The 22143-nt window shown below is 53.4% G+C and overlaps 1 protein-coding gene and 1 long non-coding RNA gene across 3 annotated transcripts in view; one reads left to right on the forward strand and one right to left on the reverse strand.

Annotated features, from left to right (window-relative positions):
* Positions 1-22143, forward strand: part of TMPRSS4 (transmembrane serine protease 4) — a 33387-nt gene that overhangs the window by 6804 nt on the left and 4440 nt on the right. For both annotated transcript variants that reach the window (XM_040483166.1, XM_040483164.1), the window contains exons 2-8: positions 8556-8589; positions 12416-12529; positions 15017-15169; positions 16269-16398; positions 18436-18537; positions 19460-19500; positions 21339-21498. In XM_040483166.1, the coding sequence (XP_040339100.1) occupies positions 8556-8589; positions 12416-12529; positions 15017-15169; positions 16269-16398; positions 18436-18537; positions 19460-19500; positions 21339-21498 (734 nt within the window). The remainder of the gene's footprint in view (positions 1-8555; positions 8590-12415; positions 12530-15016; positions 15170-16268; positions 16399-18435; positions 18538-19459; positions 19501-21338; positions 21499-22143) is intronic.
* LOC121035456 (uncharacterized) lies at positions 16873-18019 on the reverse strand. Its single transcript, XR_005792905.1, has 2 exons — positions 17390-18019; positions 16873-17092 (listed from the first exon to the last, which is right to left on the reverse strand). It is a non-coding gene; the product is annotated as an uncharacterized LOC121035456 (long non-coding RNA).

The following is a 22143-nucleotide window of genomic DNA, read 5'->3' on the forward strand; positions in this document are numbered from 1 at the left end:
ATCACTGGCAGGGAGAACCCCTCCCACATCCTCTCTCTCTCTCTGGTCTTATCATCACAGGTTTATCACACCCACTTCCAAAAGCAGAAATGGGGTCCGGGAGATGTTAAGTGATTTGCCCAAGGTTGCTGAGCGGGTAAATTGTAGAGTTCGACTTTATGACCCCAGAGCCCCTCTTCTCACCCCACTACTTAAAGGGCAATTTGGAATAAGCAGGAGAGAGCATGATTTTTCAAATGCAGTATAAAATTCACGGGATTCTTTTATAAACGCCAGACTCCACCTGGGATGGCAGCTCTTTAGTTCAGGTAAATTGCAGTGTTTGGAAACAACCCTCCCCCAAACGTTAGGCTCCATCAGCACCACCTAAAGGCAAACCTCCAAGAGTCCCCATCAGGCAAACCCCTGGGGTCGTCTTCGATCTGAGCCGCCTGACTCCTGACGGCTCCCTCATGGCCCCTTCAGCCACTGCCCACGCAGTGCCCTCGGGTGTGCAAAGGTCCTCCTTTCCAACAGACCTTCCTGGGAGGGAAGGCGGGGCTGGATTGGCCCGCCACCCTAGGGCAGAAGGTAAGTAGAATGAAATAGAATGGTGGAGAACTCAGGCTGCAGAGAACGGGGCTACTTCCCCACCCCTGCACCACGAGAAGGACCTTGGAGGGATTGGTACCCGTTAGAGTTAACAATAGCATCACCTGGAGGCAAGGTCAACTCAACCCAACAGGCATGTGCTAATACCTCACTCTGGCACGTCACCTTGTCTTGCCACGTGACCCGGGGAGAGACAACAGGACGGGTCCGTGCCTCGGTTTCCCCATTTGTGAAACAAGAAGAGCTGCTATACCTTCAACCTCGCCCGTAACCCCAGCTGGAATCAAGAGCTACGCCTCAACACAAGGTCTGATCCGCAGAGGAGGGCAGCTGAGCAGCAGGCTGGCAGCAGAATAATGGCAGGTCACCGGACACCTCCCAGCTGCCCCAGGCCCCGCCCTGGAGCCCTTGTGTGCCGCCGTGGGGGTCGAGGTGCTCGGCTCCGATTGCCAACAGGTCAGCACCTATGTGGCTTAGAACAAGGCCCAGCGGTTTCTCATGTAGCAGCCGAGGCGGAGGTTAGCCCTGAAGGAAAACGTGCCGCCGTGGGCACCTGGCACAAGGCAGAGCGAGTGAGAACGTTCGCAGAGACCCCTGCAAGGGAGAGCTTGGTTACCCACCTGTGTGTGGCCCCGGATGGGGGGGGGGGGGGGGATCCTGTCTGGATAGTTCCGAAGGTCCTGGAGAGCCGGCCTGATTTTCCATCTCTGAGAACTTTCCGTACACTCAGGGCTGCCGTGTCACAGCCAGGCCCATCTCCAGAAACTCATACCCCCCTCTTGTGACTCACAACTGCCCAGCCCTCATGGCCCCACTCCCCGCCTTACCTGTCATGGCTGAAGAACCCAAGACAGAGGGTACTTGCTCAGCCCCGGTCAAGGCATCAAACAGCCCTATCTCTGCTGTAGGTGGAGAGCTCACAGCCACCTGCTGCCAGGTCGGGAGCGGGATGTGTTTTTCGGGGTCAGGGAACCGTGCAAGGCACCCTTGGAGCAGCCCCTGAGCCAGCCAGTGGCCGAGCCCTTCTCTGTGAGCAAAGAGCAACCTCTGGGTCTCCTGGCACACCCGAGAACTCTCCCCACCTGGTCCCCTGGGTCGCCCCTGCTGCCGTGTCCCTGACCTCAGCAACACAGCCGCCACCTGCTAGAGCCACCAGAAGGCCTGTTTATCTCATCACCTAGCAACAGCAGCATCCCTGCCTCTAGCCTCTAGGTGTTCCCCAGGAGACCGTGGGAAGCTGGGGCTGGAGCCCCCATGGGAGCCTGAGATTGTCACACACCAGAGCAGGGCCAGAAAGCCCCTCACCGCGGGCCTCTGCTTCTCTCCCTTCCTCTACACCCCTGGTCATCCGAGCTCTGCCCCTGTGGACTTCTTTCCAGAACAAAGAAGCTCAGAGTCAGCACTGCAAGAGAGGAACAGAGAAATAAGGCCCAGGGGGCAGGCTGCCTGGCAAGGAGAGCAGACAAAAGAGCTGGCCAGGCCTTCTGTTCCCTCGGCCTCTACGAGCGGTCACCTCCGCTTCCCCTCATTATTAGGCTGGTGGAGCGCCTGCCTGTTTCGGCGTGTGGTTATTAACCCTCTTACCCGCTTTACCATCCCTCAAAGAGAGTTTCCAATCACGCTGCGGTCCAGAGAGGTTGAGGGGTGTTCCCAAGGCCACACAGGGAGTCAAAAGACAAGGCAGTAAGAGAATTTCTACTCCCCGGGCCGGTCTTCTGAGTTGTCTCTGCAGCACACTTAAAAACAAGAGCTGCCTGGTGTCCGGGTTCATCACCTCTGAGCTGGAAGGTTAAAACCGAGCTAAACCCGATCAGGATTCTCCAAGATCTGCAACACCAGGGGCTGAGGGGAAGCGAGGGGAGGAGGAGGAGCGGAGAAATGTGCAAACCTAACGGAAGAGAGGGAGGAAGGGATGCTGAGGACAGTGAAGTCCCTGCTATCGGCACCAAGCAAGGCAGCGCCTACCCCAGATAAGGGGACTGCTGACCCTCGTTCTTGGAAGACTCGGCAGAGCCAGGAACCAAGCAGACAGCGGTTTGCCTTCAAACCGATGAAGGGCGGAGGAGATGCCGGGGTGACCTCTGCACGGCAACCGTACACTAACTATATGCAACCGGACTTGGTGCCAGGGAGTAGAGAACCGAAAGGACCCAGTGCCAGCTAATGTCACTTCCCGAAATAGGTTTCTGCAACTGGATAGGGGAGGTGGGGGTGAAAACAATAGTCCACCGAGTCCAAAACCCTGGCCCCAAGAGCTGGATCAGTTACTTACTTGCTCTGAGGCTATAGCAGCCACTTAATCTACATGGGGCTTGGTTTTCTCTTCTGGAAAATGGGGACAGTTTCTCAGAGTTGTTTTGAAGATTAAAAGGGACAGCACTGGGGTACCTGGGTGACTCAGTTGGTTACGTATCCGACTTTTCATTTCAACTCAGGTCACGATCTCCCGGTATGTGGGACTGAGCCCTGCATTGGGCTCTGCACTGACAGCACAGAGCCTGCTTGGGGTGCTCTCTCTCAAAATAAGTATTTTTTAGGGGCGCCTGGGTGGCTCAGTCGGTTAAGCCTCCGGCTTCGGCTCGTGTCATGATCTCGCGGTTCGTGAGTTCGAGCCCCGCGTCGGGCTCTGTGCTGACAGCTCAGAGCCTGGAGCCTGCTTCAGATTCTGTGTCTCCTCCTCTCTCTCTGCCCCTCCCCTGCTCATGCTCTGTCTCTGTCTCTCTCTCCCTCTCAAGAGTAAATAAACTTAAAAAAAATTTTTTTTAATATTTTTTAAAAAAGGGACAGCATTTACGAAAGATACCGTAAGCTCTGTAATAATCCCCAAATGCAGTAGTTAATTGTTCTGCCTCAACCTTTGGGTTTTGGATTAACGTCTTTTTGTGACCAGTGACCAACTGAAAAACAGGGAAAGGTGATTCTCTGAGCAATGAGGCCATCAGTAGGTGATTTTCTGCCTTCTAACACCCACCTGCTAACTTCTCCTTCCCCACTCCCCACGCCCACCTTGCCCAGTCCAGCACTCCTGGGCTCTGGGGGCCCAGGCATTCCTGCCCTTCCATTGTAATCCAGACACCAGGAGCTTCCTTCCCAGATGAACCCCTAAGTCGGACACCGGTTGGGCTGGACCCATGAGTCAGGGCTCTGTAGCAGACTGAATCAACACAGCAGACAGGCCTGCCCCTCCAGCAGCCCCAACAACACGGGAAAGGCCGGTGCCTTTCCTAGGGTTGGGCTGGGCTTGGACTGTGGCAGTTGTGGTCTGAGGCTGAGTTCAAGTTGGAGATAAACGGAGACACCTCGCACAAGGCAGAAGGCAGCACAGTTGGTCTTGGGTGGCCTCTCAATCTCCTTCCCTCTGTCAACTCCAGGGCTAGGCATCTCCCCCATCTGGCCTGTTATTGGAAATGAGGGAGTTGCCTGGGATGGTCCTCAGAACCCCTTTCGGCGCTGTGCCCTCTGATCACGGCATGGACTCACCCAGTGATGGGGGATGGCCAGGCTCCTGAATCTTACCTGGTGCCCTCGTCTCTCGGCCCCAGCTCGGGATGGATTCTGGACTGAAAGGCAACACAGCTACCGTGCATCCCCTCCCATCTCCACCCTCCTCAGGAAGGTCATTGACATGGACATTCCCCAGTTGCCACTCTTAGACCTAAGCGTGCCCACCTCTCTGCCCATGACCCCGGATGCTGGTGACCTTCAGCAGCTCCCCTTCCCAGAAGTTTAGCAACCCAGCATCTCTGATCTCACTGTGTCCGAGATGTGTGCCAGAGAGGCTTCCAGAAAGCCAGACAAAGAGCAGGCCACTTGACAGAAGAACTTGGGCAGCATGAGAGTCAGAGTAGAGCTCAGGAGGATGGGAAGATAGGAGTTTGTCTCCTTAACCCCTCAGCACAGCCAGGCAACTGCTTTTTTATTTTCTCTTTGAACCTCAGGTGCACACCACAGGACAAATCCTACTCCTGGATTCATGCCATGTTCTTTTTCCACTGTCGGTCCCTGCAGGGCCCCCTTGTAACTCTCCAGCTCATTAGATGGCTCTAACAATGTAAGCCTCCATAAATCCACCTCCCCAGACAAAAGCTGCATCTAACCATGAGATTCCCCTGCGCCCCCCCCCACCCCAACACACACATTCCCTCCCCTGCTCAGGTGGGTGGGCAAGTCTGATGTTTAATAATTCAGCAAATACTGATTATGCACCTTTGCGAGGCCAGGAAATGTGCTAGGAGCCCCCTTGAAAGTAAGCACCATCCCCAACCCCATGTTGATCATTTCCTTGCTCCCTTATGAAAAAGATTCTGTGTTACATGTCATCTTTTGGGATTTGCTTTTTCCTCTAACGTTAAATTACTAATGCCGTCCGTACTATTCTGTGGCCCCATGGTTCATTTTGACGGCAGTATAATATTCCATTGTATGCATATGCCACCGTCAGCTTCTTCAAGGCTGGCCTGGGACTGAGCCCTGAAACCAGGATACTTTCCTTAAGTCTTTCGCTCAACAAATATTGATTAAACACCCACTCTATGCTGGGCATCGTAGGAGACACCTGGGATGCCATAATTACCGATTAGTCACAGTCTGTAATTCAAGCTTGTGGTTTTGATTTAGTTTATTTTCTGTTTTCAAAAAGGTGTGGGATGTTTTCTGTGCAACCACACTGTTCCCTGGGCCACAGTCGAACACGTATCAGCTAAAGGGGCACGGAGGTCACGTCCACTCACAGACGAGGAACCAAGAGAGCGCAGACTGTAAGCCTCTTTTGTTCCCTCTGTGTCTCAGCCTCCAGCACAGTTCAGGGCCCGTCAAAGGCATACAGTCAATATTTGCTGAATTAATAATAAACAAAAGAGACTCGCCCTACCTACTTCAACTAACGCAGGCATGTAAGCACAGGAAGACTGAGTGAAAAAGAATGAGCGGACAGGGAAGGGCCACTAAATGGGTGTTCTTGACCCCTCTAACCTGCCCCCCCCCCCCGTAGCCCTTGTATCTCAGCAAATACCTTCCTACCTGCTCACTCAAGACCGAAGAGCGTCCAACCCACTGGCCACGGCTGCCGCTTTTCTCTTCCAAACACACGGTGACTTTCCCCACCACCACCCTCGTTCTCCCTCCTCTTGCCCTTGCTGATCTTCTGTCCCTCCCGTGTCAACCTTGCTCCTCCCTGTCATTCAGATCTCAGCCCAGAGGCTGTCCCTAACCACCCTGGCCCCTTCCCTAGGCCTCCGGCCCTAAGCACCCACCAGGCGTGCTCTCCCATGGCCCACTTCACTCTGCATGGCACCTGCCACTCGGGCTTCATCTGTTCACACCTGCCCTCCCCCTGCCTCCCAACACCCTCTACTCCCCATTCCCCAGAGGTGAGGGCAGGACAGGCCCGGCCCGGCCTGTCTGGGCACCTCTCCCGTCCTATTGTACTTATTTATTTGTCTTTGAATCCACAGCCCCTAGAGCAGGGCCTGGTCAAATATTTAATTGAACACTTAACTACCCATACTGGTTATCAGACAACTGGTATCCTTTGCACCCCTGAACTTGAACTGAGTCAGACAAAAGAATCTGGTGAAGCGTTACACGCCAAGATGTAGATTAAGTACCGTTGATGTTGTTGTTACCCAACTCTGCAGCCACAGCAATGCAGTGGTGCAGGATTTGTGCTCATCTGTATCCTGGAAATAGTCCCCACCCAGGCCCTGGAGACGGTGGAGGGGAGGTGGCTGGGAGTCATCCACAGGACAGAGCCCAGAGTCCAGTTCCCTCAAACAACCATTTATCCGGTCTTTTGCTGGGGACGAGCCCGGTGCAAAATCCTGAGGGCACGAAGGCAATAAGCGGGTGCCCAGTGGGAAAGTGCTGCAGCAAATGCCAGGGGGCCCAGGAGGGAAGGGAGCTCCCACGCGTGAGCCAGCCCCTTTCCGCTCCACGTCTCACTTTCACGTCTCATGGTAGCATTTCCGAGTAGGTGTCATTTCCCCCACTTTGAGGAGGGTGAACGTGAAGCTCGGAGAGGTTAACCATCCTACACCCAAGGCTCACACGTAATAAGACGCAGGACCTATATTCCAACTCAGCCCCTGCGAACTCCACAGCCTGCTGTCTCTGCTACGTCCCCCAGCAGCCCAAGGCCCCACGTCACCGAAGGGCCAAGCCAGGCACGTCCCTCCAGCAGGTTAGAGAGTCCGGGAGATAAGGAAGGGGCTCCCTCTCCCAAAGACCATGTCTGCCACGCTCAGCCACGGCAAACACCAGGGACACGCACACACCCGGGACCCCCACACAGGGGTTAGAAGCAGCCCGGTCACTCCCAAACAGGACTAGAAAAACTCCCAGGCGGAAGTGTTCGGGGTCCTGCAACTCTTCCACCGGCCAGTGGAACCGTCATGACCTCAGCACAATGGGCAGACCGGTCCCAGGATGGAGACCCAGACCTCACGCAGGCCCGCCGCTCCCCCAGCCCAAGGACTCCAGATCCTGTACCAGCTGGAGACGGAGCAGAGAGGAGAGATTTCTGGGAGGAACAAGAGTGAGGCATGAGCCTTGGCAGTCCCCCCGCACCCACTGCTTCCCCTAAACCTTCGCTTTGCAGGAAAGGGGGTGTATGGACTTCGTATGTGAGCCCTGCGTGCGCGGCTCCTGTGTGTGACCCTGTGTGGCTGTGTGTGTGCCGAGTGCACACGTGAAGTGGTATAAGTGGAAGAACAGAGGCTTGTGTGTATTTGGGGATGTGCGTCAATGGTGACCTAAGGCAACACTTGCAGAAATGCCGTAGTGCTCTCGTATGGCTTTTTGTGTGCTTGTAAATAACTGATGTCATGATGTCATGACACGCATTCAGTCAAGTACTCAGATCTAAAGTATCCCCCCCTCCATGAATGTTCAACATATGTACCCCCGTGTAACCAACACTTCAATCAAGATCTATGCGTTTTCTAATATTCCGGAAGGTTCCATCATGCTGCTTCCAATAACTGCCCCACCCCCCAGTGGTAATCCCTATTCTGACTTGTATCACCATAGATTAACTTTACCTTGTGAAATTCATATATGTGAAATAGTGAATATATTCTCCTGTGTCGCATTTCTTTCCTTCATCATTAGGTCTATGAGATTCATTACACTTAGCACTAGGTTATGCTTGTCTATTGTTGAAACACATTCCATGATATGAAGATACCACAATTTATGTATCTATTCCACCAATGATTGACGCTGGGTTTTGCCCGTTTTTAGCCATTACGAGTGCAGTCACTACACCCATTCACATACAGATATTTTGCTAGACACACACCCACTCATTTCTCCTGGCTAATTCCTGGGTCACAGAACCATAGAACAGTCATACAGCATTAGCAGATTCAGCCAAACCATTTCCCAAAGTATCCGTGCTAACTGATACTCCCAACGACAAAGCGTAAGAGCTCCAACTGTTCCACATCTTCGTCAACACTTAGCCCTGTCAGTCTTTTTAATGTTAGCCATTCTGGTGTCCGTGGAGAGCTATCTCATTGCAGTGTGAATTTGCATTTGCCTGGGCGAGTAAGGATACTGAGCACCTTTTGGCACCGACTGGCCATTGAAGTATCCCCTTTTGTGACGTGTCCAAGTATTTACAGAACTACAACATTGACTGAAGTAGACAAATGGTTGACCAAAACAGCAGAGCAGAGAATCGTCCTCAGAGACTCAGCAATACCACAACCCAACGGCCAGTCATTTCTACAGTTGCCGACTAGTTGCTACAATTAGTAAGCGAGTTGTACCAGGTAATATAGATGCCTAACTGAATTTTATTTTTTGAACCAATTAGGTATCACAGAGCCCACAGAGCCCTCCCCACTTAGATTCAGCAGGAAAAAGGGGATGGAGATAAGAACCAAGAGCCTCCCCTGGGCTCTTAGCCCCAGCTTGACAGGTTCCCTCACTCAACTCACTGACTGTTTTTCCTTCAATTACAGGATCCTGGCAGCGATCAACCCCTGAACAGCTTCGGTAAGCTCAGGTCCGGCTTTCCCTTGACCACCTCAGCCTCCAAGTTTCAATCAGTTACCAGATAGGTACTAAACCCCTCTTGCATGGCCCTCACTGCCACCACCAGCGGCTAAATGGCATGGAAGATATCCATCCACCCACCCATTCATCATTCAACAAAAAAGTATGAAGCAACTCTAAGGTCCAGGATAATTCTAGAAGTAGGAAGCAAATAGGAGAAATAGGACCGACAAACCTAAACCCCCAAAAGCAGTTCTTCTCCAACTCATTGGTTCAGTTTCTGCTTTTCTTATTCATTCAACGACACCGTGGGTGCCTGCCATGTGCCAGGCTCTGGGCTAGGTGCTAGACTAAAGCAGGAGATAAGACAGCCAAGTCCCTGCCCTCGTGAAGTTTACAGTCTGACCATGCTGCCACGGAACAAGCTGGACAAAGCTATTTTTCCTGCTAGACTAGAAAAGTATAGTGTTTGCCTGAATAATTTAAGAGATGAAGTGTTCCCAAATTTAAGGGGTTTTTTTCCCCTCCCATTCCATTTTCTTAAACCATTGATAGCTACTCCTGATAGCCCGCTGTATCAGCGAAACAGGGGAGCAAAGAACAAATTGATACGGCAGATCAACAAGGAATTAACCGATCCCACTTCCTTCAACAATTTCGGGGTCCCAAGTTAATAATGATCGGAAACCACACAATCTCCCACAAGTAAGATGGTACCTACTTTGGAACCGGATATAGCAAAAGACCACAGTGTCCCCAGAGAACACCAGGCATCCAAGCGCTCCGCCAGCTGAGAAAGCCCGAGAACTGCCAAACCAGAAAACAAGTTAAATTTGCCACCAACGTCCGTGTGAAGGGAGCTCGAGAGCGAGAGATTAGCGCCAAGTGATCAGAGACCATAGCGTCGTGGGTCGGGCGAGCTTTGACGAAGTCCCCACGGGAGTAAAGGATCAGCAGGAAATGATGGGGGTTTCAGGGGCGGAGGAAAGAACAGGTGCAAAAGTTCAGAGGGAAGAATGACCAGGGCATGAGTCGCCTGTGTGGCGCCGGGGGCTGGCGAGGATGGGCAGTGCGGAGTCCACGTGATGAAGAGAGGGAGGCCAAATCACACTGGCTTTCAAAGTCCGGCAAAGAGTGTGGTCCAGAGACAGAAGGCATGGAGGGTTCTCAAGCAGGGAAATGACAGGGCAACGATATTTGGGGGGGCTCTATCTGGCAGCAGTGTGCAGGCTGGAGGAAGGAACAGTGGCAGGTGGGGAGACTCTTCATAGCTCACGGTGGCTTTGTTAACCTTAAGTATGAAACACAAACGAGGAAAACTCTACCCGTCCTGGTGATGCTCTCCGAGAACCTCAGGGAGACAGAGACAGCAGGACCTGGACACGGGAACTCATCGAAGGGCTCCCCATAGATGATTCACCTCTGAGAAAACAAGCCCACCTCATGTCCCCAGTGGTAGGTGCTCAGTAAAGAAATCATGCATGAACGGATGAGCAAAATGTCACCATATCCACAGCCACAGGAAAGAGGACAGTTCTGAACACTGACCACTGGGACTCTAAAACAATATCTGCTAAGATTGATAGCCTCCTCCCCTTGGGGCGCCCGGGTGGCTCAGTCAGTTGAGCAACTGACTTTGGCTCAGGTCATGATCTCACAGTCAGTGAGTTCGAGCCCCGCGTCGGGCTCTATGCTGACAGCTCGGAACCTGGAGCCGGCTTCGGATCCTGTGTCTCCCTCTCTTTCTGCCCCTTCCCCACTCATCTGTCTCTCTCAAATAAATAAACATTAAAAAAAAAAAAAGAGAGAGAGAGAGATTGATAGCCTCTTTCATGCGAGCTCCTGGGGATAACAGGCAATACCAGCCCACACCCCCCAGGGCCTGAGCTCTGTGTCCAAGGTTTAAACTCTCCCTTTGGAGGAAACACAAAGTTTTCTGTGCTTTCCCTTTCAACAGATTCAATGATATCAGCACTTACTGGGCTCCCAGTCTCTGGCTGGGCGCCATTCTCTGCTTATGAAAAGCTGAGGAAAGAGAGCAAGACAGACCTAGAACTAGCCATCGTTTAAGCCAGAAAACAAGACCCGTTAAGAAAGACAGAAAGGATATACTTACAAGATCAAGCCAAGAACAATTCTTGGCTTAATCAAGATAGCCAAGATATTGGCTAGCCAGATATTGATCAAGCCAAGATATTGATCAAGCCAGATATCTGTTGAGGCACCAGGGACTCAGCAGTGAACAAAAAAGACAAAGACCCCTCTCTTTGTGGAGCCTTCACTTCAGAGTGTGTTAGAGTTGTAGAGTTATAGAGTGTGTTAGAGCTGATAGGCGTTTAAAAAAAATAGGGGAGGAGGACAGGCAGTTGGAGAATTACCTTTGAAAACGGGAGGTCAAGAAGGTCTCACGTGGAAGGTGACACTTGAAGGATAACTGGAAGAAGATGAGAGAACAAGCCATGGGAGGTGAGGGGCAGAGAGCTGACCTATTGTTTTCCAGGGATTCTCAGGGTTGCCACACTTCCTGCCCTAGCTCCCCCCGGAGGAGAAGTCCTGAGGCACCTCCTCCGGCTTATTGCCTGCAAGATGAGGGGGTGTCAGAGAACCCATCACTCTGGGAAACTTCCTGAGAATTTAACTTTTTCAAATCTTTGCCCCCGCACCACCTCCTTGGATAATGATATGAAATGGACAGTCATTATGACTTCCATTTTAGGCATCTCCAGGCTCCTACCTGTAACTCCTAACTCCAAACTCTTGTTCATCTTTCTAAGCGTTAATGGGATCATGTTTCTCTGCTGCTCAAAAGCTTCCCCTAGCTCCACCCTCCCTTCAGGATAAAATCCAAACTCCTGGCATGGTATTCAAGACGCTCTACAAAGTGACGAGGCCAGTCCTGCCTCCACAACATGCGTTTGCCCCCGTCACATCCCAGGCGCATGGGGAGCTCACGGAGGCCCACCCCTGGGCCTTTGCCCAGCTGGTCTAGCCCCCCACCCACCCATCTCCACCTACAGAGACCCATTTAAGAGCTCTGATGATAGCTGGGGTTAGCGGCAACTACGTCCTTGTTTGCTTCTTCCCCCAAACCTCCATCGCCTTAAAGACAAGGACCGCTCTAGGGACTCACTGGTTTGTTGAGTTGGAGATGGAGGCCACGAGGACACATTCATTCACAAGTATTTATTAAGAGCTTCAGGTCCCTGCCCTCCGCAAGCTTCTAGTTTCATCAAAAGAGAAGTCAGAAAAGAGGATCAAGGATAGGAAAGTGAGTACTTGCCTCTCCTGGGGCAGGCACGGGGCAGACGGGACAGGGTAAAACACCCCAGAAGAGACTAAGTCAAGACAAGGGAGGGGCGCCTGGGTGGCGCAGTCGGTTAAGCGTCCGACTTCAGCCAGGTCACGATCTCGCGGTCCGTGAGTTCGAGCCCCGCGTCAGGCTCTGGGCTGATGGCTCAGAGCCTGGAGCCTGTTTCCGATTCTGTGTCTCCCTCTCTCTCTGCCCCTCCCCCGTTCATGCTGTCTCTCTCTGTCCCAAAAATAAATGAACGTTGAAAAAAAAAAAAGACAAGGGAAGGACATCATGGTCTGGAGGCTCATTTGAAGGGCGCAGGTGAAAGATGGCTAAGCCTGGGTAAGTAAAGGAGGTGGAGTGACCCTGTGCCACTGAAGCTAAGCCCAGTCTGCAGGAAGAAACCCCCAGTGCGAGGCAAAACCGTCCCCAAAGCATCCTGGGGCTCAGCACCAGGGCCACAGGGCAGGGAGGCTGTGGGCCTTGGCAGGGGCAGTCTTCAAGTGCTGACTGTAGGCTCTTTCCGTCTCACAGATGTCACCCCTCTGCGCAAACCCCGCACTCCCCTGGAGACCTTCAGAAAGGTGGGAGTCCCCATCCTCGCAGCACTGCTGAGCCTGGCGACCATCATCATCACAGCTGTCCTCAGTAAGTGGCCGCCCCCACCCGCCTATCTGAGCACAGTCCTACCCTCCACCCTTCCAGCCAGCAGTCACAGGCAGGTGATCTGCATAAAGCTTGTGTGCTTTGCATCCACCCCTGTGCTGAAGGGAGAGAGGGAGGTGAGCTCAGCCCCCACCTACCCCCAGATGATCTCTGCCACGGGGAAAACACAGCAGCACATGTTACAAACCCACACAGGCCACTGGCCGGGCCGGTGGGGGAGGGGGCGGTCTGCAGACCCCTGAGCAGCCCTACTGGCTAGAGCAGCAGAGAGCCCCCTGGCTTGTGAGATAGAGACACTGAGAAAAGACCCTGGGGAAGCCACCCCCCCAGCCCGCCCCCGGGGGCAGACAGCACACCATCCCTGCCTTTAGCGCTGTCTTCCTCTTGGCCAGTGCCTAGACCCCGTGTGATCTCCCCCAGGCACTCTGTGACAGAGTGACCCGAATGACCTGTGATGCCCGCAGTCCCTCCTCGCAGCTCCCACTCCTGTGACTGCCTTTGCCTTCACCTCCCCATACTCACACTCAGGGTGGGGAGCAGGGCACGGGGAGCCTTGGCAACGGGTTTTCAGCAGCAGCAGCAGACTTGCTGTGGTCCTAGGTCTGTTCTACGGAGACTAGTAAGAAGGAAAGCTTGCTTTCTCTGCACACACGTCCTGCCACACTGGAGAGGGACAAAGGAGCCAAACTCCTCCAGGCAGGCAGTGGTGACAGAGTAAGAATGGGGATCTCCCCGTCCCACAAAGCCCTGTGGGGCTTCCATGCCCTGGGCCCCCAGGTTCTGCAACCAGAGGAGGTAACCTGAGCCTCCGTCCCAGGCTAGGCTCCCTCAACGTCTTGGTTTCCGGGGTCTCGACTGGTGACATGGTGTCCTGGCTTTGTCCCAGGAGGCTGGAGTGATCCTGCCTTACCCTGGCTCCGGACCATGAACCCAAGTCTGAAGGTCTGAAGGTCTAAGGAAACACTCAGCCTGCTCCTCCCTTGCTCACTCGCACCAGAGCCATCAAGGCCAGTGGATCTCATCGTGAAACCCCTCAGGAAAGGTGTGGAGAGGCAGAGAGCGAGCGAGCTTTGGAGTTAGACCCTGGCTGGGATCCCGGCTCTCACCTAAGTGCTGTGTGGCCTTGGGAAATCAACCCTGACACTCCACACCTCAGCGTCCTCACTTATTTTGTGAAGTTTATCGTCAAGTTAGCTAACATAGTGTATACAGTGAGCTCTTGGTTTGGGGGGAGGGGGGGTAGATTCCCGTGATTCATCGCTTACATACAACACCCAGTGCTCATCCCAACAAGTGCCCTCCTCAATGCCCATCACCCATTACCCCGCCTCCGCCCTCAGTTTGTTCTCTGCATTCAGGAGTCTCTTAAGGGTTGCCTCCCTCCCTCTATTTTTTCCCCCTTCCCTTCCCCCATGATCTTCTGTTAAGTTTCTCAAGTTCCACATATGAGTGAAATCATATGATACCTGTCTTTCTCTGACTGACTCTTTCCACTTAGCATAATACCCTCCAGTTCCATCCACGTGGTTGCAAATGGCAGGATTTCATTCTTTCTCATCGCCGAGTAGTATTCCATTGTATATATAAACCTCATCTCCTTTATCTATTCATCAGCTGATGGATCAGGGTCTTCCCTTACAACGTGAGTTCCTCATGGCACCTGCCTCCGAACTTGTCAGGATTACATGAGGCAGTGCAGGGAAAGCTCTCAGCAGTGACAAGCAAGGCCACGGTCAGACTGATGACCGCCACTTGTGGGGCCCCGCCAAGAGTGATGGTGGACTGCAGGGGGGAGCTTCAGGCCAGGGGAGGGTTCAGCTAGGCGACAGGCTCTCTTCCTACCAGGAGACCTTAGAAATGTGTTGAGGGATCTGTTCCCTGAAGAGTTACAAACGCGAGACTCATTCCCATCAGCCCGAGACAGCAAAGGAGCCACCGAATTCGAAAGCAGCGGGCAGAAGACCCAACAAAACACCAGCCTCTTCCTGGGTCCTTCAGTCCCAGATAAAAACACCCAGTTCTAGAACTGCACTTAACAGTTACAAGACACTCACAACCACCAGCTTGCCAAATGCCGTCGACAACCTCAGCTCAGATGAGGCTACGAGGCCCCAGGAGGGGAATTGATGGGTCTAAGGCCACACAGGAGGGGGCAGGCCCAGTGCTGTCTTTTCGTTACCAGCACCGGAGGGCAGGAGGCCAGTGGGGGCTGTTTCTAAATTTCTCCCACACATTCTGTCGCTGAACTCCTAACCCATCTCGCAGGTACAGGACAGATGTTACTTGACATCTAAGGAAACTGAGGCTCAGGACCAAGTACACGGACTAGCAAGTGGAATAACTGGGTCTGGAACCCTCATCTGCCTTAGAGCCCAGCATATTCTTAGGGGACACACAGCCTCTCCCGCCCCCCTGGCTGCCTGCTTGACTGTCAGCCCTCACAGCCCCCTCTCTGCCCCTGCCTTCCAGTCAAAGTGATTCTGGACAAATACTACTTCCTGTGCGGGCAGCCTCTCCACTTCATCCCGAGGAAGCAGGTGTGTGACGGCCAGCAGGACTGTGCCTCAGGGGAGGATGAGCAGCTCTGTGTCAAGAACTTCCCCGATGGGTCCCCGGTGACAGGTGAGTCCAGGGGCGCGGGCACAGCAGGAAAGCAGCTCAGGTCCCCTTGGTCCACAGCATAGCATGTGCCAACTGGTCAGTTCCCATCCTTATTGTAAGGTTCTCAAGAACAGGACCAGGTCTCGCCAACTAGATCCTAGTACTTACCATGCAGCAAATACTCAGTGAATACCTGATAACAAGTGGGGGACCAGAGGGGACAGGAAATGGCAACACAGTCTGTCCCATTCTGCTGCACCGGGGTGGAACTGAGGCAGGGGGCTGGATTGGATGACCCTGGGGAGTTTCCTCCTCTCTACAGGAGACCAGAAAGGGGACTAGGAAAGTAAGGTCAATAGCCATAGCCATTGACTAGCTATTGATTCCTCTATCCGTTAGGTAAGTGCTTGCTGTAACATGCTACGCTACGAGACTGAGCAACAAGGATGCTATGCAACAAGGACAGAGGTCCTTCAAAGGAATAGGGGAGGTTTCAAACAAAAACGCCTATTCTTTCTTGGATGGGGCCAGCCCGGCATCATCCATCTAGTACTTGGGCTCTGGAGAGAAAGGATAGCCCAGGAGATGGGTGTTGGGGCTTCTGAGGGGCAGGACGAAGGGACTTCTTGCATATATCCTTTTTTATTTTTATTTTTTAACCAGAAGGTCAAATGCATATGGGCACCTGCCATTCTACTGCCAATAGTACTTCCCTCTCAACCCCTCCCTCTGACCTCACGTGGAAAAAGGAGCTAGGCTCCTCACTGAGAAGTTCCCTAGGCTGGGCAAGCTGTGTGTAACCACGAGGAGAGCCACAACCTGTCACCAAAACTGATACCTATAAGAGCAAAAGGAAAAGTTATTAGCAATTGTCCCAGGACAATAGGTCACCATGGAGGTTGTTCCCAGGACATCGGGTCACCCTAGCTACCATCAAAACGAGGCTCAATTGGGCAAAGCCAAATGGAAGAAGTTCCCTTGGGGCTGAAAGGGTCGGTGTTCTATGATGCTCCAGGGTCTGGGTGTAGGGAGGGTGTGCTGGTCTCATGATGACTTCTGAGGGAGATGGGCCAGACGGGCCCCCGCCACATGCAGCTGACCCAATTTCTTGCCTTCCCAGTCCGCCTCTCCAGGGACCGATCCACTCTGCAGGTGCTAGACCCGGCCACAAGAAGCTGGGTCTCTGCCTGTTTCGACAACTTCACAGAAGCTCTGGCCAAGATAGCCTGTGGGCAGATGGGCTATGACAGGTACCCAGCCCAAGCCTCCAGAGGCTGTCCCCTCACCCTTAGGACCTCCTCCCTGCCTCCTCCTTTCCCAAAAATATAGATACTGGAGTCAAACAGAGCCAGTCTTGAACCTGAGCACTTTCACATACAACAACACGAAGTTCAATCTCATAAGCCTCAGTTTCCCCAAGAGTCAATTGGAGAAAGTACCAGCAACTTCATAGGATGCCTGTGAGGTGCAGCGAGAGAAAGTAAGCCTCACCATGACCCCCAACGCACAGTTCTGGCTCCTTGCCAGCTTCGCTCCTTCTTGGCTCTGCAGGAGGCCACCCTGTCCCAGAATATAATTTACTTATTCAATGTCCCATCAATTAAAATCTCGTTTAAACGATCCTGATTTCATTGAGCCCCATCAGCAACCCCAGCTCTCTCAGCAAATCTCAAAAGCAATTTCAAACCTTCGGTGGATGAAGAGTTACGTAATCATAACAAGGGTATCTGCATGATGAGTTTATATTCGTTTGATCCTGGCAAAAGCAAAAAGGTCGTTTTTATTGTATCTATTTTAGAAATAGGTTTGGCGAAAATCAGTAACTTGCTTGGGTAGGAGAGGCCTGGAATTTGTGCCCAAGACCCCTGAACTCCTGGGCATCCCGAGTTCTAGCAGCATCGCTGTTTCTAGCTTGGGTCATTCTCTCCTCTCCCAAGGTTTTACCTGTAAAGGGAGGAGAGGGGAGGCCACTGATCAGAGAGCCTAACAGAGAGGAGGGAAAAGAACCCGGTTACTCGGCTGCAGAGTGGGGCACCTGCTCCCTGGCAAGCCCCAAGGATTCTAAGAAACTGGACCCAGAGTGGAGACAAAAATGAGAAATGCCAGGCAGACATCGTCAATCAATCACAGAACCCTCTCCTGTCGACCCTTAAAGCAGCCTCAAGGTCCTTCTTACAATAAATGCTCCAGGCAGCGTCACTGATCCATCAGATCGTTTCGCCCCCTCTCCTTCCTAGTTACCAGGTTTTTGCTGCTCCCCGCTGGCCACAGTGCACAACCCCGGACGGGACACCTCTGCCTCCTTCAGTTCTGAGGCGAGCTGGAAAGGCACGCCCTGCCCCTGCTCTTCCCTGGGCTCCTCCAGCAGCCACCCAGCCCAGCCTCCCCGGCAGCCAGCCCCTCCTCCCCCCTGCAGCCCAGCCCACTGCGGCGTCAGCAGCAGGAGCGCCCAGCCCTGCAGGCTGCTGCGGCTGGGTTATGCAACCAAGGTGTCTCCGGGGCTCCTTAAGGTAATAGGTTCCTGGAGTTTCTGTCCTTCCAGAGTTCACGAATGCACCAAACCAGCCGGCTCTTGAGTTCTACAAAATCAAAGCTGGTCGGTTATTCGTTAGGATGTAAGTGGTGAACAGAGGTCAACTGTCCTGGGACTGTCCATTTCCACCCCCGTCCCTCCTTCTGGGTCTAGATCTCTCTAACTTTCCTTCCTCCGCCTAGACAGGAAGCCCTTCTCATCTCAGGACCATAAGACCCTAGATGGTTCAAAGTGGGAGGGGCTCTGGAGATCATCAGGTCCACCTATCATTTTACAGAGGGAGAAACTGAGGCTTAAGGAAACCAGGAGAAGGGTGTGTGTGACCTGTCCAGGTGACCCATCAAGCTAGTCTCAGAGCCAGGACAAGAACCTCCAACTCCAGGGCTCTTAAACCCAGCACCAGGGCGCCTGGGTGGCTCAGTCAGTTAAGCACGTCCAACTCTTGATTTCGGCTTAGGTCATGATCTCACGGTTCGTGAGTTTTAAGCCCCGCATCAGGCTCTGCCCTGACAGTGCAGAACCTGCTAGGGATATTCATATTGTCTCTCTCTCTCCCTCTCCCTCTCCCTCTGCCCCTCCCCCACTTGCCTTGCTACTGGAGAAGCAAGACCACATCCACGCTGTGCCCAGCCAGAGCAGTGTCCTGGGACGTGTTCTTTACCACCCCCGTCTCCTGGGAGTGGGGGCCGCTCCCAGCACCTTCTAATCTCCCACCCCACCTCACATCTCTCTCCCTCCCTCCCGACACAAACAGCAAACCCTCCTTCAAAGCTGTGGGGATTGGCCCAGACCAAGATCTGGATGTTGTTGGAATCACAGAGAACAGCCAGGAGCTTCAGGTGCGAAACCTAAGTGGGTAAGTGAGAAAACGCCTTCTGGCCCACAAGAGGCTCTGGTAACGGAGGCTGCCATCAGGGAGGCAGCCAGACTCCCCTGAGCAGGTGCAGCAAAGGGGGATGGATGTAAGCCAGACAACGGGACAAACTCCAGGCCATGCAGATGGTTAGACAGAAAGGGCTAGGGACTCAGATTACCAGATTTCTGAGAGGTTTTCTGGGTTGACTCCCTTTTTTTTATATATATAATAGAGAGCAGGACAAAGAGTGCAGTCCACATGTCGGTGGCTAGAACTAAAATTTTTCCTACTGCTTTATATTCCCGATTAAACCCAATAGGCAAGACTCCAAAGGCCACTTTGTCCTTCCCAGCCACTCACCCAGGCCAGGGGAAGACCTCTCCATACTCCCAGCTCTCCAGAGAAAAGACCGCATGGCCCTCGGCAGTGGCCTGTTCCTATGCTTCACTGCCCTGCATTAGAGCCCAGCAGCTAGATAAAAATTGTCACAATGCAGCAGAGAGCCTCAGAGAGGACGCTAGCTTCTTAGCGCTCAAGGATGCTGCTGAGGGCTGCTTATTCATCAAAGAGTGAATCTTAAAAAGGACCAAGATGGTGGCAGAATGATCCTTTGCCTCTAATTCCATTGAAATCCCCCCCCCCCCCCCTTTTTTTTTGGTCCATTTGGAAAGCCCACAGTACAACAGACACTGTCCCAGGCTCTCCTCTTCCACTGCAGGCTGCCGAGAGCTCAGGATGGGCTCGGACACAGGCAGAACTGTACTAAGTGGTCAAGCCACCTCCATGCAGTCCCCCAGTATGTGGGTTCCAGATTTCCCAAGTGTCGGGAGGGGGCTGGGGTCAACAGTGTCAGGGGACCCGAGTCCTCGCCTCCCATCCAAGGGAGCGACAGAAACCACAAGGCCCTGTCTGTCCCTTCCAGGCCCTGTCTCTCAGGCTCCCTGGTCTCCTTGCACTGTCTTGGTGAGTACGCCCCATCTTTGAGGGTTTGGGCCCTGGGCCAGCAATGAGCAGGGAGACATTCAGCCTCACTCTTAGATCTCCCAGACTAAGTTTCTCTCCGTTTCGTCCCAAACTTCCTTCTTTGGGCCTTGGGCTTGTAGGTCAACACTCCTTCAAGTGGGTGACATTAAGAACTCTTCCACACCATCCACACACATCCCCACAACCTAAGCAGAGAGCCAGCAGGGAACAGAAAACTGGAAAGGACGGAACGGGGCCACCCCAGGCCCCCTCCCCAGTCACTGGGTCACAGTCTGCCCCGTTATCCAAGATCAAATTATCCGCATCCAGTCTAGCAAAAATACACCGAACAGTTAGACTATGTCTAGCACGGTCAGATGCTGCTGAGCAATAGAAAATACCCCACAAGTAAAAGAAATGGCCACTCTCCTCAGGAGCTTATGTCTGAGCAGAGAGCGAGAGGCAAAGCTACACGTGTGGCCCCCAGCTGAGTAGTGGCCACAGCCGACATGCCACAGAGAGCGCTTCGCGGAGGCCAGGAGACCCACTGGCTTCCAGCGTGACCTTGAGTAATGCACTTGACCTCTGTGAGGTCCCACCTCCCAAGAAGGCCTTTCGTCCAACGGCCCAAGGGGATCCTGGGAGACTCCCTGCTCTTACAGAGATAAGAGAAAACAAGCGCTGTGGTCCAGCTCACCCTGTCAGCCTCATGGTAGACCCAAGCAGAGCCTGGAAGGATGGCCAGAAACTGGGCGGGCTGAGTCGAACAAGGGCATCATCACTGCTTTTGCAGTCGGGCAGTATACATGCTTTCCCATTGGGTGTTAAGACTTTTTGTTGTTATGTGACACCCACGATGCCTGGCGTGGGTGGGCTGACGCGTGGTGGCTAGCCGATGACCGAACCGTCACGTCATCGGACGTCTGCGCCGAATGGCACTGAAGTCACAAAGAGGTTTAAGTCACAGACCCTCCCTGGAGTCTCACTGGGAAGACCGAAGCACAGCCAAAATGAACGTCTGGCCGACGCCCAAGACAGGCTGTGGAAATTCCAAGCCAGGAAAAATCCCCAGGGGTTGGGTGGCCTGGAGGTGGTGCCCAGGCCGAACCTTGAGCTGTAGGCTCCCAGAAGGGAGAGACCACATCTGTTGGTCCGTCTGGTCCTCTGCTCTCTTCCCTGCATCTTTGAACACAGTAGGCACTCAATACGAATTTGCCGAATGAATCAATGGTTTAGATAAACAGCAAAGAGGACAGCTTCTCAGGGACAGGGGCTTCCTTGAGCAAAAACAGAATGACTCTCTAGGGAGCTAGAAGCAGATCAATTCGGCTAGACAGAAACCTGATAGAAGGACAGCAGGCAGCTGCCGGAGGAGGGACTTTAAACTCTACCCTCAAAAGAGAGATACCTCGGGGCTCTGAGGAGGTGAGGTGACTCAGAGAGAAAGCAGAGTTTGGAATAAGAGGTGTCCGTAAAGCCCCTGGTTAGCCCAGGCCCCGAAAGCATAGCAGGCTTTTTCTTTTCCTCTGAGAAGCACGGCTGTGGCAGTGACCTCCAGGACTGGAGAGGCGGAGAGCAGGTCAGGGAGGCGGGAACGGAGGCTTTTACAAGAGCTTGAGGGGCACGATGGAAAAGCCAAGGAGGGTAGCATGGGAAAGAAAGGTGTCAAACTGGGAGACTCACACAGCAGGGGGGGGGGGGAAGGGACTTCGGGAGCAGGAAGTTTAAGATAGGAAGATCCAGTGTGTGGAACTTCCTTCAGACTCTGGGCTCCAAGGGGAAGGCCATCCCCTCCAGAGCCTGACTTCCGATCTCTCCCTCCTTCCTCCTGCCTCCAGCCTGCGGGGAGAGCCTGAAGTCCCCTCGGGTGGTGGGCGGGGAGGCGGCCTCTGTGGATTCTTGGCCTTGGCAGGTCAGCATCCAGTACAACAAACAACACATCTGTGGAGGGAGCATCCTGGACCCCCACTGGATCCTCACCGCAGCCCACTGCTTCAGGTGAGGCCCACACGGCAAGGAGGCCTTGGGGGATCAAAGGCTTGGAGGGGCCGGAGTGCTTGGGTCCCCTGTCTCCCAGCCTGTGTTTCGATGCCCTCACCTTCCCTTACAGGTTAGCAGAGCCCTGCCCATACCTCTGGGGAAGGACTACTCCCAGGCCCTCTTCACTTATTTCCTTCCTTCCTTCCTTCCACTCAACGTCAAATGATGAGTACTATATTATGTGCCCATGTGTGTTACATCCCATCAGCGCCTTAGAGGAACTCACAGGGTAGGCCGGTGATTCTTAACCTTTTCTGGGATCTGATGAACTCCAAGTTCTGGCTTGCAAACCATCCCCCCCCCACCCCCCGCCCCTACACACTCAGCGGGCAGGAGTGTCCGGAGTCAGGAAGAAGAAAGCCAAGTACGAAACGCAACTGACAAGTACCGCATGAGTAACACAGACCGTAGAAAGCATCGTGGGAGAGAGCGCCAGGACCCCAGAGCTCAGGCACAGGGAGCAGTTCTTCCCCAGGCCTCCAGTTAGAAGCTTCCTTGGAGAGATTTCACGAGGGGAAAGGATCAAATCCCCTTTTAGAATTGAGCCTGCGGTAGGCGGTTCCTCAGACCCGCTCCTTCTCTGCCACCCCTGCCGACACCATC

This window comes from Herpailurus yagouaroundi, unplaced genomic scaffold, assembly GCF_014898765.1.
Source record: "Herpailurus yagouaroundi ecotype Mexico unplaced genomic scaffold, PumYag 161, whole genome shotgun sequence".
Lineage (NCBI taxonomy): Eukaryota > Metazoa > Chordata > Mammalia > Carnivora > Felidae > Herpailurus > Herpailurus yagouaroundi.